This window comes from Gopherus evgoodei, chromosome 3, assembly GCF_007399415.2.
Source record: "Gopherus evgoodei ecotype Sinaloan lineage chromosome 3, rGopEvg1_v1.p, whole genome shotgun sequence".
In the NCBI taxonomy this organism is placed as follows: Eukaryota; Metazoa; Chordata; order Testudines; family Testudinidae; genus Gopherus; species Gopherus evgoodei.
In genome coordinates, this window is record NC_044324.1 from 186,615,233 (window position 1) to 186,629,557 (window position 14,325).

The following is a 14,325-nucleotide window of genomic DNA, read 5'->3' on the forward strand; positions in this document are numbered from 1 at the left end:
ACAAAGTAGCAGATGCACTCTCTCGTGAAAGTTTCCCAGAATCCAGTAGTTAAAAAGTGTTCTTAAAATGTAAAAGCCTGTTAGTTATATACTTACTGGTATATGTAAAGGTGCATGTGTTGTATTAATCTGTTTATTTTAAAGTTCTAGGAAGAAATCGCCGCCAGTGAGGTTCCCCACTGTCTGCAATTTGGGGGGGCGTGTCATAAACAGATAGCTAAGGGTTAATGTTTCTTTCACCTATAAAAGGGTTAACAAACAGTAACCTGAAACACTTGACCAGAGGACCAATCAGGAAACAAGACTTTTTCCAGTCTGGGTGGAGGGAAGTTTGGGGTGTGTGTTCTTTGTTCTTTGTCTTGGTTCGGTGACCCTCTCGGCTCTGAGAGTGATTTTTCTATCTCCAGGCTTTCTAATCTTCTGTTTCCAAGTTGTAAGTACAAGGATAGTAAGACAATAAGTTTATATTGGTTTTTTTTTGTATTTACATGTGTGTAGTTGCTGGAATGTTTTAAATTGTATTCTTTTTGGATAAGGCTGTTTATTCATTTTTTTCCTTTAAGCAATTGAGCCTGTATATTGTCACCGTAATACAGAGACTATATTTAATGTCTATTTCTTTCTTTTTATATAAAGCTTTCTTTTTAAGGTCTGTTGGAGTTTTTCTTTAGTGGGGACTCCAGGGAATTGAGTCTGCAGCTCACCAGGGAACTGGTGGGAGGAAGAAGTCAGGGGGAAAATCTCTTTGTGTTAGATTTACTAAGCCTGACTTTGCATACCCTCTGGGTGAGGGGGAAGAGAGATTAGATCTCTCGGTACTTGTGTTTCCAGGACTGGAAGCAGGGAATCTCCTAGGGTCGTCCAGGGAGGGGAGCCTGGGAGGAAGTAACAAGGAAACAAGGGGAGGAGGTTATTTCCCTTTGTTGTAAGACTCAAGGCATCTGAGTCTGGGGGTCTCCCAGGGAAGGTTTTGGGGAGACCACAGTGAGCTAGGCACTGTATAATTCCTAGCTGGTGGCAGCGATACCAGGTCCAAGTTGGTAACTGTGCTTGTAGGTTTTAATGCTAACACCCATATTTTGGACGCTAAGGTCCAGATCTGGGAAGAAATGTTATGACAGGGTGAGGTATTGAAACTATACAAAACTGTTACTGGTAATATGGATTGACATCTGAAAAAGCCAAGAATCTGGAAAATGAGAGAAGTAGAGTACAAGCAAGACACAGTAATATTGTAGGATGGAATAACCCTTCTTCAAATATTTAGCGCTTGTATACGAGTCTTTTCCAGTCATAATTCTGAGGTTGGGTATTATCCTCATAAATATTTGACCATGACCTATGATTAGGAACAGTGGTCTATGTGATCAATGCGTGACCTTTAGTCCATGTCCACATGTGGCTCACATCTGTCCAAGTGACAACTGGTGTGGAATAATAGTTTAATATTTCTGCAGATGCAAGCTCCTGTAACCATGCTGAAAAGTATTTGTCTTCCCAGGTACTCTCTAGCCTGTTTTTATAAATTGGTTCTCACAGAAAAAATTCCTATATCAGGAAAACAATGCTAGAAGGATTCTAGCAAAAATAATATTTCAGCACAGTTAGTAGTAGACTTTTCTCTGCAGTACCTGACTACTATCTTGTAGTAGGTCACAGATTTTTTTGGTGTCCATTTTGCTCTCTCGGTCAGATGGTGTTTGAATGTTGCATGGATGCTTGAATGTTGCGTCTAGTACAGTCCTTCCGGAGGACTGAGTGTTCAACTTTACTAGGAACTAGGGACTTGATTCTGCACTGTACGAAGTGCCTTCAAGTCTTATTAATGTCAATAGGAGCTAAGAAAGCTCAGCACTTTGCAGGGTTGGGCCTCAAGAACAGAAAAGAGCTAAGGGTCTAAGGGTAACTATCAAAACCATTTCTACTACATGGTAGCAGGGAAGAGCCATTATGGTACAGAAGTTAGCCACAAGGGTCTATTATAAAGATAATTTTTACTGAATTTCCCTACTTTAGTAGAACCTCAATAATATTTTGATATCATCCTCATGTATTGATTATTTCCTCAGTCGCAAATGCAACTTGTCCTAACTTTTACTTGTTTTATTTTTTTAGGTCATATTAGTTTTTTTGTTCTAAATAGGATATGAAATTATCTTCCATTATGGAGCTTTTGGTGGCAGCTTATAAAAGGAGTGCTCATTTTATGACACGCTGTTTTATATGTATATACAGATGCAACAACTTGAAAGACAAGTTATTGATGCAGATCGTCAAGCAGAGAGAGCTTTTCAGCAGGTACATTTAAATTGAAGAAGTACAGTATGCCTGATAGCTATTGTTGGATGATGTATTCGAGCAATGTTAGCAAAGGAGACTCAGAAATATTGCTATATTCCTTAGCTAGTATTGAGAAGGAGAGGATAATATCTTTTAAAATGTCCCACTGTAGATGTTTCCTAATAGATATTGTAACATCTTGGTTTGCCACCCAGTTATGGGTCTGTCTTAACATATAGTCAAATTTGCCAAAACAAATATTAAGTGCATGTCTTGAATCTTTTTGTTTGTACAGTATTTTTCTTCTGTATCTTTTTCTAGCTTTTGATAAGTGATGCAAATGTAAAACTAACAAAAGGTAGAGAAAACAGTCCTGACAGTAGCAAAGCCATAAAAACATAAAATTAACATATTTGTGCCTTAGAGCCATATTCTGAAGTAAAAGTACCATCACTAAATAGGAGAATTCTCCAACGTTGAGCCCTCTTTTAAAGTTTTGGTTGTCCATGGGATTAAGTAGTCCACACATACTAAATTTAGGTTGTCTTTGCTGTCCCAAAATGAAGATGTTTTAGTGACTAAAGCCAGTGTCCCTGATGGATACCCAAACGATGCCATATAAGAATGTGCATCAAAAATTAAATGAAATCATTGGTAATATAAAGTGTAAAAGCATAAAAAATCACATCATATGGAATGCATGCATTCATTGTTGCAGTAATTCAAATACACGCATAGATCTCCTCAAACAAAATAGTAGGAGTCTGAGCTGCAAGGTGAGGCCACTTCCTGTGAGCTTTGCCGAGACCATCAGCTTCCATTGAACTTAGTGGGAGTTGAGGGTATTCCATTGCATTGCAAGACCAAGCCCTTGGTTTACACAGAAGCTGTATGTTCTCAGCTTCAATTTGTTATACTCTACTAATGAATCTCCCAATTTGCTTTACTGATAAAAAAAAATCAGTTTAAAAGCACACAGGAATTGTTAATTGGGAGCAGCATAAACCACTGTTTCCTGGCCTTTGCTAGTCTGTCTGTACATATATTTTAGTGATTCATCCATAGCGAGTGCTCTCTTTTCTCTTTAACAGTGCTGAAAGGATTTATGGTTTCAATTTCTTTGGTGAAAAGGGTCTGTTGCCCAAGTTCAGCTCTTCTCTCACATGCTAGAATTTGAATTATGTTTATATGAGCAGTGGGAAGAGCATTTCAAGGCTGAACACAGAGATCTGCTGAAAGTGGGCATGTTCTGCAGTTGGGTTTGTAAATTGTTTCTCTTTGTTTATAAATTAGTATAAACACTAAACATCTGACTCAGGAATGTTTTCTGTGGAGCAAAGATTGGTCACGTTCTATGCTCTGTAGTCAAGCCTTAAAAGGCTATATATACCACAATTATTTCTTTCCCATGTTGATATTTGCGTGAATTTAGCATTAATATTTTATGATAGAGAAGCACCCAAAGGCCTTAATCAAAAATGTGGCCACATTATGCCAGGTGTTTACAGACTCAGAGGAAGACAGTCTCTACGCCTAAAAGAGCATATAATCCAAGGACCGTTTAAGTAATAACCCTGAAAATTAGACAAAAATCCTGGCCATGGTCTCTGGCCTCAGTTCAAGAAAGCATCTCTGTTTATATGTAACTCTAAGTGCATGGTTAGTGCTGTCTTGATTTGGAATGGATTTAAACATGTTCTGAGTGTTTTCTCATTCAGGATCTTGGTGACTTGGAGAAGAATGCATTCATTGACTATGAGCAAGATCTTTATAAGAGTCATAATTTTAATAAAATAATACTAATTATTTTCATGTGTGCTGTGTGTAAGCAAGAGTTTCAAAAGACTTAGCAGACCTTTATTTATTAAGCCTCATAACAGTCAGATGAGGGAGGTAAGTGTTCCCAAGATAGTCATCATATTTGTCCCCTTTTACTATATCTAGTAGTTTTATTTGTTATGGAATCAGAAGTTAGAACTGATGTTAACAAAACCTCTAAGTGTTAGCAGTGCCCTTGCAGTACTATTGGCTAAAGATAAAGTATGATCTACAAAATGCTGTCATCTTTGATCTATTTTAGCACTTGGCAGCTCAGGGTTGAGCCTTTAATGTATGGTAAATTTTATTATGACTTTTATGATTAAATGATTAAAGTTTACTTAGGGTGTTGTATTTCATCTGCTGAACAGGTGCAGATTATGGAAGAGAAATTAAAAGCAGCTAATGTTCAGACTAGCGAATCGGAGACCAGGTTGTATAAGAGGTGTCAAGATCTGGAAACTCTGGTACAGGAGAAAGATGACATTATACAAAACTTGGAGCAACAACTTGAAGAACAGGTTAGGAATAATTCGGTGACCAAAAGGCATGTTATTCATAGATTCCTAATTGTGTATATAAAAAAATAAAGAATGATATAAGAGAGATAAGTTTAAAACTCTTTCTCATTATCTGATTATTGATAAATGGCCTGATGCTATAAAGGTAATACATCACATGTTAAATTACGAGTCCGGACTGAGGAACAAACTCAACTGGCTTTTCCTGCAGGAGGTGGGGCTGAGACGGAATTGTCTACTGGAAGATTTTTTTTTTCTCAGTTGTTGTGGTGGGTCAGAGGAATGAGATTCTCAAATTGAGATGAGGTTTCCTTTGTAAGAACATTTGATTGAGTAAGTAGGATGTAGTCTGGAGAGACATTTTTCTTCTTCCTCCTCCTCCAGGTCTCCCTTTGAGACAGATTTTCACTTTATCTAGTAGGACAGCAGCCCATGTGAAAAATCCCATGAAGGATTTGTTCAAAGAATTTACCAACTCTTGTATGCTAGTGGCAAAGAGACTGAGATGAAACAGCTAGAAGTAATCTACAGAATTTGCATTATAAGATGCTCCCTAGATGGGATGGTATACACATTGGAAAATATATTTTGTTTTACTATTTCAGAAGCAAATCAGAATACAAGAGGCAAAAATCATAGAAGAAAAAGCAGCTAAAATAAAAGAATGGGTGGCAGTCAAGCTCCATGAGGTATGAGACATCTCCTATGATATTTACCGTACAGTGAATACACAGTGTAACAGGCCAGAGTTTCTGTGTCATACAGGGAGAGAAATCTCAGTGAAAAATGTCTACCATTTTCCTGTGGTGCTATATTTATTAGGCCTAAAAGGAAAAAACTCTCAAAATTTCCTGTCTCAATGGAGGCATGAGAGAAAAGGGGATTCGATTAGGCTAGCATGGGAGATGACTACTCCTGGGCTTCTTAGGGACACGTCCTGTGCCTCCCTGTCCCTCTTCCCCCTTCAGTTGCACAATGTGCTCCTGTGAGCAGTGCATGTGGGTGTTGGGTGGCTTTGGGGTGGCACTATCTCAGCTTAGAACTCAGTATTCCTTAGTTTAGAGGACACAAGGGGGACTCACTGTCTCTCCTTGTCTCTCACTTGGGCTAATAAAAGGCCCTCTGGGGTCACAGGCTGCCATTTTTGGCACCCAGCATTTGCTCCTACTCTCATGTTTAATGCATTTTGAATTGCCATTAAAAATAAAAAGCCAATCTAGCATAAAGTGAAATATTGTAGTACCTAATATGTGAATTATTATATACTGACATTTCTGTATACACATAAAGCTAGTTAAATAGCTGTATACTTAAAGTACAAAAGTGGGAAGAATGTTTATCATAGAAAACACATTATTCTGAATGAACAAATCCATAATATTAGGCCTCAATTAAGATTAGCCCTGCTACTGCTCTTATTTAGCTCAAAAGGAAATGGCAAGAAAATTGTGTCTTCCTTCACAATGTAATGACTTGAAAAATTGTTTCACTAATGGAGGAGCTTAAATTTATATCCTTTCAGTTAGAGGTAGAAAATCAGAACCTTCGCTTGATCAACCAAAACCAAAATGAAGAGATGAGAACAATGCAGTCTAAACTGCAAGGTAAATAGCACATGTCCTTTGAAATTTGCTCTAAGTTTTATATAGTAATGCTTGGGAGTAAATCCTGCTCACTTTATGCATCTGAGTCGTCTCATGGAATACTTTGATTTCAATGGGAATTTGTCCCATGGACCCTTTGACTTTAGACTTTACTGGGACTACATGTGAATGAGTAAGGCAAGAAGTATTTGTCATTTGTTTCTGAATGTATGAATATTTTCTTAACTTAAATAAGTTTGCAAATAATCTGATTGGGTTGGATTGTTTCATATCCTCCCTTTGACTTGTTTAATTGTATGATTTGTAGACTTTGAAATATTAAAGGATAGGTGGATATCATTGTGGAACTGGCCCACCAGTCTGTGTCATGGTGAGGATCAGAGTTCTGATCAGCTTCTTTTTTTTAACTGCAGCTGCACACATTGAGTTGTCTACAGTGACACCCAGGTCCCTTTCCTGAGTTGATACAATTAACTAAGAATCCTGTAAGATCTCTGAGTATTTAATTTTTTCCTCCAATGTGCATTACTTTGCATTTGTCAACACTGAATTTTATTTGCCATCATGTTGCCAGTTCACCTACCTTTTTTAAGTCTCACCAAGCTTCCTCAGAGTCCTCCCTGGACTTAATTAACCTAAGTAACTTTGTCATGTGCAAATGTTGCTAGTTTACAACTCAACCCCCTTTCCAGATGATTAATTAATATATTAGATAACTCATGACCTAGCATGGAACCTAGAGGCATGCAGCTGTTAACCTTTTGCCATGATGAAAACTGACTGTTTATTCCAGCCCTTAATTTTCTGTCTCTTAACTAGTTTTGGATCCATGACAATACTTTGCCTTTCAACCACTGACTACTTAGCTTCTTTAATAGTGTCTTGTGAAGGACATTGTAAAAGGCCCTTAGAAAGTCTAAATAAATTATGTTAGCTGGTTCTCCTTTATCCACTACTTTACTGACATCCTCAGATCTCTAAGACAGGAGTGGGGAACCTTTTCTCTATCAGGGGCCACTGACCCACAGAAAAAAATTAGTCGCTGGCCACACAGCCCTGGTGGGGGTCATAGAGATTCGAGGCTTCCTCCACAGCGGAATGAGCTGATGCTCGTGGCTCCAGCCCCATGTGGAGGCGCGGAGGCTTGGGGCTTCCCCTAGGCTCCAGGGTGGGGCCAGAAATAAGTGATTCAGGGTGCAGGAGGGGACTCAGGGCTGGGGATTGAGTGTGAGAGAAGGGTCCAGGCTCTGGGAGGGAGTTGGGTGTGGGAGGGAGCTCAGGGCTGAGGCAGGGGGTTGGGGTACGAGAGAGGATGCGGGGTGCAGGTTCTGGGAGGATGTTTGTGTGCGGGAGGGGGTTCTGACCTGGGGCAGGAGATTTGGGGTGCAGACTCTGGCCAGGCAGCGCTTACCTCAGGCGGCTCCTGGTCACCGGCACAGCGGGGCTACAGCAAGCTCTCTGCCTGCCAGGGCTCCACACTACTCCCGGAAGCGGCCTCCATGTCCAGCCTCTAGGCAGAGGGGCCAGGGGGCTCTCCACAGTATGCGTAGCCCACGCCCACAGGTGCCACCCCTGCAGCTCCCATTGGCTGTGGTTCCCGGCCAATGGGAGCTGCTGAGCTGGCGCTGGGTGCGGGGGCAGTTTGCAGAGCTTCCTTGATTGCCTCTCGCCTAGGGGCCGCAGGTACATGCCAGTCACTTCCGGGAGCTGCATGGAGATGACTGAACTTTTAACAGCCTGGCCTCCCCAGCTTCCCCCTGCAGCAGGGCAAGCCAGTGCTCACAGCTCCAGCCCTGCGGGGGGGGGGGGGGGGCGGCGCCGAGGCTTTGGGCTTCTGTCCCCCGGCATGGAGACTTACCGCAGGCCAAATGAAATGAAGCAGCCGGCCGGATCCGACCTCTGGGCCGTAGGTTCCCCACCCCTGCTCTAAGAGATCAGTGAGACAATTTCTCTTTGCAGAAGCCATTCTGGTTATATCCTGTCATATCAATGATCATTATCTTTCAGATGTTTTATTCTATTTTTAATTATAGTTTGAACCCATTTGCCAGGAAATAATGTAAGGCTTTGTCATAAACAGATAAGTAAGAGTTAATAGAACAGAAGTACTTCATATCTCTTTTGCCTGTAAAGGGTTAACAAGATCAGTGAGCCTGGCTGTCACCTGACCAGAGGACCAATCAGGGGACAGGATACTTTCAAATCTTGAGGGAGAGAAGTTTTTGTGTGTGCTGTTAGTGTTTGGTGGTTGTTCTTTCTGGATTCTGAGAGGGACCAGACGTGCAACCAGGTCTCTCTCCAATCTCCCTGATACAGGTTCTTATTGTTTCAAAATAGTAAGTACTAGGTAGATCAGCCGAGTTAGGCTTATGTTTGTTTTCTTTATTTGCAAATGTGTATTTGGCCGGAAGGAGTTGAAATTTGTATTTTGCTGAAAGGATTTTAATTTGTATTTGTATTAGGCTGGGAGGGTATTCCCAGTGTCTATAGCTGAAAGACCCTGTAACATATTCCATCTTAAATTTACACAGATAATTTTTACTGTTTTTTTCTTTCTTTAATTAAAAGCTTTTCTTGTTAAGAACCTGATTGTTTTTTTATACTGGTGAGACCCCAGGGGACTGGGTCTGGATCCACCAGGGAATTGGTGGGGAGAAAGGAGGGAAGGGGGAGAGAAAAGTTAATTTTCTCTCTGTGTTAGGATTACTTTCTCTCTCAGGGAGAGTCTGGGAGGGGGAGAGAGAAGGAAGGGGAAGGTGGATTGTCCTCTCTGTTTTGAAATTCAAGGAGTTTGAATCACAGTAATCTTCCAGGGTAACCCAGGGAGGGGAAGCCTGGGAGAGGCAACGGTGAGGGAAAGGGTTTACTTTCCTTGTGTTAAGTTCCAGAGGGACTGGGTCTTGGGGGTCCCCGGGCAAGGTATTGAGGCGGTGGACCGGAGTGTACCAGGTACTGGAATTCCTGGTTGGTGGCAGCACTACAAATACTAAGCTGGTAATTGAGCTTAGAGGAATTCATGCTGGTACTCCATCTTTTGGACGCTAAGGTTCAGAGTGGGGAATTATACTATGACAGGCTTACTGGTCTGTATTTTCCGAGATCACCCATAGAGCTTTTTAAAATATTCCAGTTTTCTAGTAGAGTAGTTGTTTTTAAATAAGTGCACATTTTTGCTAGCAGTTCAACCATGTCATACTTCAGCTCCTTCAGTACTCATAGATGTAAACCATTCAGGCCTGGCAATTTATTTTTTTTAAATGATCAGTTTGTTCCAGGACCTCTTCTAACATCTCATTGTCTGATAGTATTTTGTCTTTATTACCAGAAAAGAGCACGTCTGGAGTAGGTGTCATCTTCTGTGGTAAAAACAAAGGAAACCATGTAGCTTCTTCATAATGTCCTTGTGTTCCTTAATTGTGCTCTTGATCCCTTGGTGATCAGGAAGATCCACTATGTGTATTTCCTAAATTACTAGTATTTTGGCTATATATTGTACCATAGGGCATCTAATCCAGTTCTACCTTTTTATCCAGCCATTTTGGGAGGACTCTATCACAAAGATCTTGACAGTTCTCTCTTTTTACTCCTCTTTTCGTGTTTAGAGCAGGAGTTACCACTTTTTTTTTTAAAGCTATCAGTCTATAGTTTTTTCTCACAAAGAGTTTCCTGGCTATGATTAGTGAACATTTTCCTTTTCTAGAAGAGAGTTACCCCACTTATTTTTAGAAAGTGTCATTCAGTTGAGCCTAAGCTTTACTTTAGACCTATCCTTCTCAATTATCCCTTGAAAATCGGAAGAAATAGGGAACCCATATAAATCCTTGCATGTTTAAAGTTGGTCTGCATTTATCATGTTTGGGTGTATACTGGATTGATATGTAGGCTGAACTGCAAACATAATACCCAAGTTTATTCTGCTATTACTTTAGTGTCACTATCTTTTTTACTCTTTCTCTCTCAGAATACATCTTTCTGTTGTAATTTTTTAAAAAGAAATTGTTTTTCTCCCCTCTTCACTTTCTAGAAGAAGAATCATATTTCTTTAGTAAGTGGAAATTTAGTTTCCAAGTTTGGTATGGAGAGGATTTCAAGAAGGTTTTTATTTCTAATATTAAAATATTTAGTTTTATTACAGTTTTTAAAAATTATAATATACTTAAGACTGTGTAAGAGTAAAACCTATCAGCATATGCTGTCAAGACCTGTTAACACTAAATTTATGAATTACTACACTTGCAGAAATTATGGGGAAGAAATGTGTCCCTTCAACACATAAACCTGGGGAAGGCCAGCGACTAAGCAGTTTGACTTTTGGATGCTTTTTGAACAGAGCAAGAAGTCCTCAGCAAGCTATTAAATTTGATGAAATAAGCAAATCATCACGTAAAGAATCAAAATTAAGCGATGGTAATAACATATTTGGTATTTATCCCTGATCTAATTTTATTCTGGAAGAAATTAATAGAAAATTAAAATTGCTTTAAACATAGCTATGTTCAAGAATAGCCTTCTTCAAAATAGGACAAAAGGACTTAAGAAAGGACACGCTGTAGCCTTTGTTTCACACTCATCTCTCTCGCAAGACAGTCTGTATTATTAGAAATCTTCTGATGTAGAGTTAGTATATTTCTTAAATATTTTGCTGTTAGCGTATGCTGATGGATCACTGCTGTATCCGTTAGAAGAGGAGGTTGCTTTTGGGCCTTGGATTAGATTATCCCAATTTATTCTATAGTGTTCATTAATTTCAATAATATCAGAAAACAGGATGCAGCCCTATAGTGCAAAAGAGGTTGTAAAATTAACTGTAATGAGGAGATATACCCAGAGCTGTTAGTTGACAAGAAAAAATAATGAAATCCATCTAAATATATGTTCAATCTGTTTTTAAATTGTTACATATTACTTGAATTAAGACTTCAATTTCAGCCTAAGCTCTTAATTAACATACTCTAGATAGGGAGAGCATCTAACAGTATTAAGACTGCTGTGGCAGACTTTTATGACTTTGCAGAATTTCACAAGTCTCTGGGCTTTGCACAGGTGCAGGGCTCCATCCTTTTGGTTTCAGCTGCAAGATTGGGGTCTAACTTCAAAAGATTTCTTTTTAAAGTTCATGAAGGAATGAGCTAAATTAAATATTCACTCCATGTTTTTGCATTCACTTTTTCCATTTGTTTCTATATGTTAGTGCTGCTGTCCTAATATCTGTTTTAAACCCAAGCTCAGCAAGATAAACTCAGTATATTGTAATTAAAATGGGTAAGAATGGCTTGCCTTCAGTACTAGTGCAAAGAAGCAGTAGCATAAGACACCCCCTTCCCTGTGCCTGTGCACTTTACCACCATTTTATGCAACTGCACCATCTTGAATCCATTCTGCACCCTCTCCCCACCGCAATGTGCCCAGTGGTATAGTTATGTCAACACATTGGGGTGAGTACACTGTGACAGATATAGACACAGTGCAGTTTATTTCCTCTTTGTAGCATCAGGGAGACTGTGGGTATGTCTACACTACGGGATTATTCCAATTTTACAGAAACCGATTTTTGGAAACAGAAAGTCGAGGGCACGCAGCCACATTAAGCACATTAATTTGGCTGCGTACATCCATGCACCGAGGCTAGCGTTGACTTCCAGAGCGTTGCACTGTGGGTAGCTATCCCATAGTTCCCGCAGTCTCCTCCACCCGTTGGAATTCTGGGTTGAGATCCCAGTGCCTGATGGGGCCAAAAATTTGTCGCTTGTGGTTATGGGTAAATGTCATCAGTCAATCCTCCCTCCGTGAAAGCAACGGCAGAAAATCATTTTGCTCCCTTTTCTCTGGATTGCCCGGGCAGACGCCATAGCACAGCAACCATGGAGCCCATTCAGCCTTTTTTCACTGTGATCATATGTCTACTGGATGCTGCTAACAGACGCGATACTACAGTGCTAGACAGCAGCATCCCCTTGCTTTTGCAAGTTGACAAAGATGGTTACCAATCATAATGTACTGTCTGCTGCTGTCATGGGTGCTCCTGGCTGGCCTCACTGAGGTAGGTCGGGGACACATGGACAAAAATGAGAATGACTCCCCAGGTCATTCTCTTCTTTAAGTTTTGTCTAATAGAAAGTCAGTCCTGCCTAGAATATCAGGCAAGCCTACTAAAGAACCAGAGAGGCAAATGGTTGCTCTGGGTCAGAGCCCCAGATATCCCGCAGAAATGATGAGCTGCATGCCATTCTAGGGGGTGCCCCTGCAAGAACCCCACCCGTTGCTTCCCTCCTTGCCTACCCCTCCTGGGCTACCGTGGCAGTTATCCCCCCATTTGTGTGATGAAGTAATAGAGAATGCACGAATAAGAAACAACACTGACTTTATTGCCTCTGCAAGCAGAGCTCAAAGGGGGGAGAGAAGGGCGGTTGGCTTACAGCAAAGTAGAGTGAACCACCATTCTGCACTTACTCAGCCTATAGCTGAAAATGGGAATCTGTGACAAGCACCAGGATAGAAGCACAAGCAGGACTGAATTTCCATTTGTGTGTGGGCCTTTGGTTGACACTGGTAAAATACAAAATGTCCCAGGATATGTATGTTGGGGGACAGTTCTAAACAGCAGCTTAATTTTTTTATTTGCAGCAAAATGTAGACGTCTAAGTATCTGATTGTGAGCCCTGATAGCAAGGGGTAGGCACAACTGCACGGTTCTGCTGACTGGGGAGAGCAGCCTGAGGCAGAAGCCTCCAGCTGCCATGATATTCCAGGCAGGACTGAATCTCCATTAGACAAAAGTTAAAGAAGAGAATGACCTGGAGTAATTCCCATTTTTGCCCGAGGCCAGCCAGGAGCACTCACGAGACAACGATGATGGATACCAGTCCTACTGTACTGTCTGCTGTCCACAAGGCAAGGGAAGGGAAGGGAAGGAAATGGTGCTGTGTAGTGCTGCAGCACCACATCTGCCAGCAGCATCCAGTAGACATACGGTGATATTGAAAAAAGGCAAGAAACAATTTTTTTCCCTTTGCTTTCATGGGGGCGGGAGGGAGCTGATGACATATACCCTGAACCACCCGCAACAATGTTTTTGACCCTTCAGGCTTTGGGAGCTCAGCCAAGAATTCAAATGGTTTTCAGAGAGTGCAGGGACTGTGGGATAGCTACAGTCATCAGTCGCCCCTCCCTCTGTGAGTGTCCATTTGATTCTTTGGCTTTCTGGTTCGCTTGTCTCAGCTCCTTAACTTTCACGCAGCACTGTGTTGAGTCCCTGTTGTGGCCTCTGTCCATCATGGCCTTGGAGATTTTTTCAAACGTTTTGGCATTTCGTCTGTTGGAACGGAGTTCTGATAGAACAGATTCATCTCCCCATACAGAGATCAGATTCAGTATCTCCCGTACGGTCCATGCTGGAGCTCTTTTTTGATTCTGGGACTGCATGATCACCTGTGCTGATCATCTTTCCACGCTGAGCAAACAGGAAATGAAATTCAAAAGTTCACAGGGCTTTTCTTGTCTACCTGGCCAGTGCATCCGAGTTCAGATTGCTGTCCAGAGCGGTCACAGTGGTGCACTATGGGATAGCTCCTGGAGGCCAATACCGTCGAATTGCGGCCACACTAACCCTAATTCGAAATGGCAATACCAATTTCAGCGCTACTCCCGTTGTCGGGGAGGAGTACAGATATCGATATTAAGAGCCCTTTATATTGAAAGAAAGGGCTTTGTTGTGTGGACGGGTGCAGGGTTAATTCGGTTTAATGCTGCTAAATTCGAGATAAACTCGTAGTGTAGACCAGGCCTGTGACTCCCTGAGAAAACAGGATGGTTACTCCTGCTTCTTATTCCCCATTTGAAGTCTTAAAACATTGCTTGTGACATCAAATTTACTTTATAGCTGCTATTTGTCCTGTTCCAAATAGGAAATGAGCATTTGGGACAGATAATATTCATATAGACCCTGTCGTTCGAGGATCCTAAAGTGCATTACAAAAGTGGATATGTATCTCATTTTTACAGAGGAAGAAACTGAAGGACAAAGATTTAAGTGGCAGGGTCAGAAACAGAATCTATTCCCCAGAGTCCAAGTATCCTGTTCTAACCACTAGACAACAGTGCTA

At 41.0% G+C, this 14,325-nt stretch overlaps 1 protein-coding gene across 3 annotated transcripts in view; it reads left to right on the forward strand.

Moving 5' to 3' along the window:
• Window positions 1-14,325, forward strand: part of PLEKHH2 (pleckstrin homology, MyTH4 and FERM domain containing H2) — a 123,149-nt gene that overhangs the window by 41,498 nt on the left and 67,326 nt on the right. For all 3 annotated transcript variants that reach the window (XM_030557657.1, XM_030557658.1, XM_030557660.1), the window contains 5 exons: window positions 2,236-2,298; window positions 4,470-4,619; window positions 5,225-5,308; window positions 6,142-6,223; window positions 10,463-10,630. In XM_030557657.1, coding sequence (XP_030413517.1) covers window positions 2,236-2,298; window positions 4,470-4,619; window positions 5,225-5,308; window positions 6,142-6,223; window positions 10,463-10,630 — 547 coding nt within the window. The remainder of the gene's footprint in view (window positions 1-2,235; window positions 2,299-4,469; window positions 4,620-5,224; window positions 5,309-6,141; window positions 6,224-10,462; window positions 10,631-14,325) is intronic.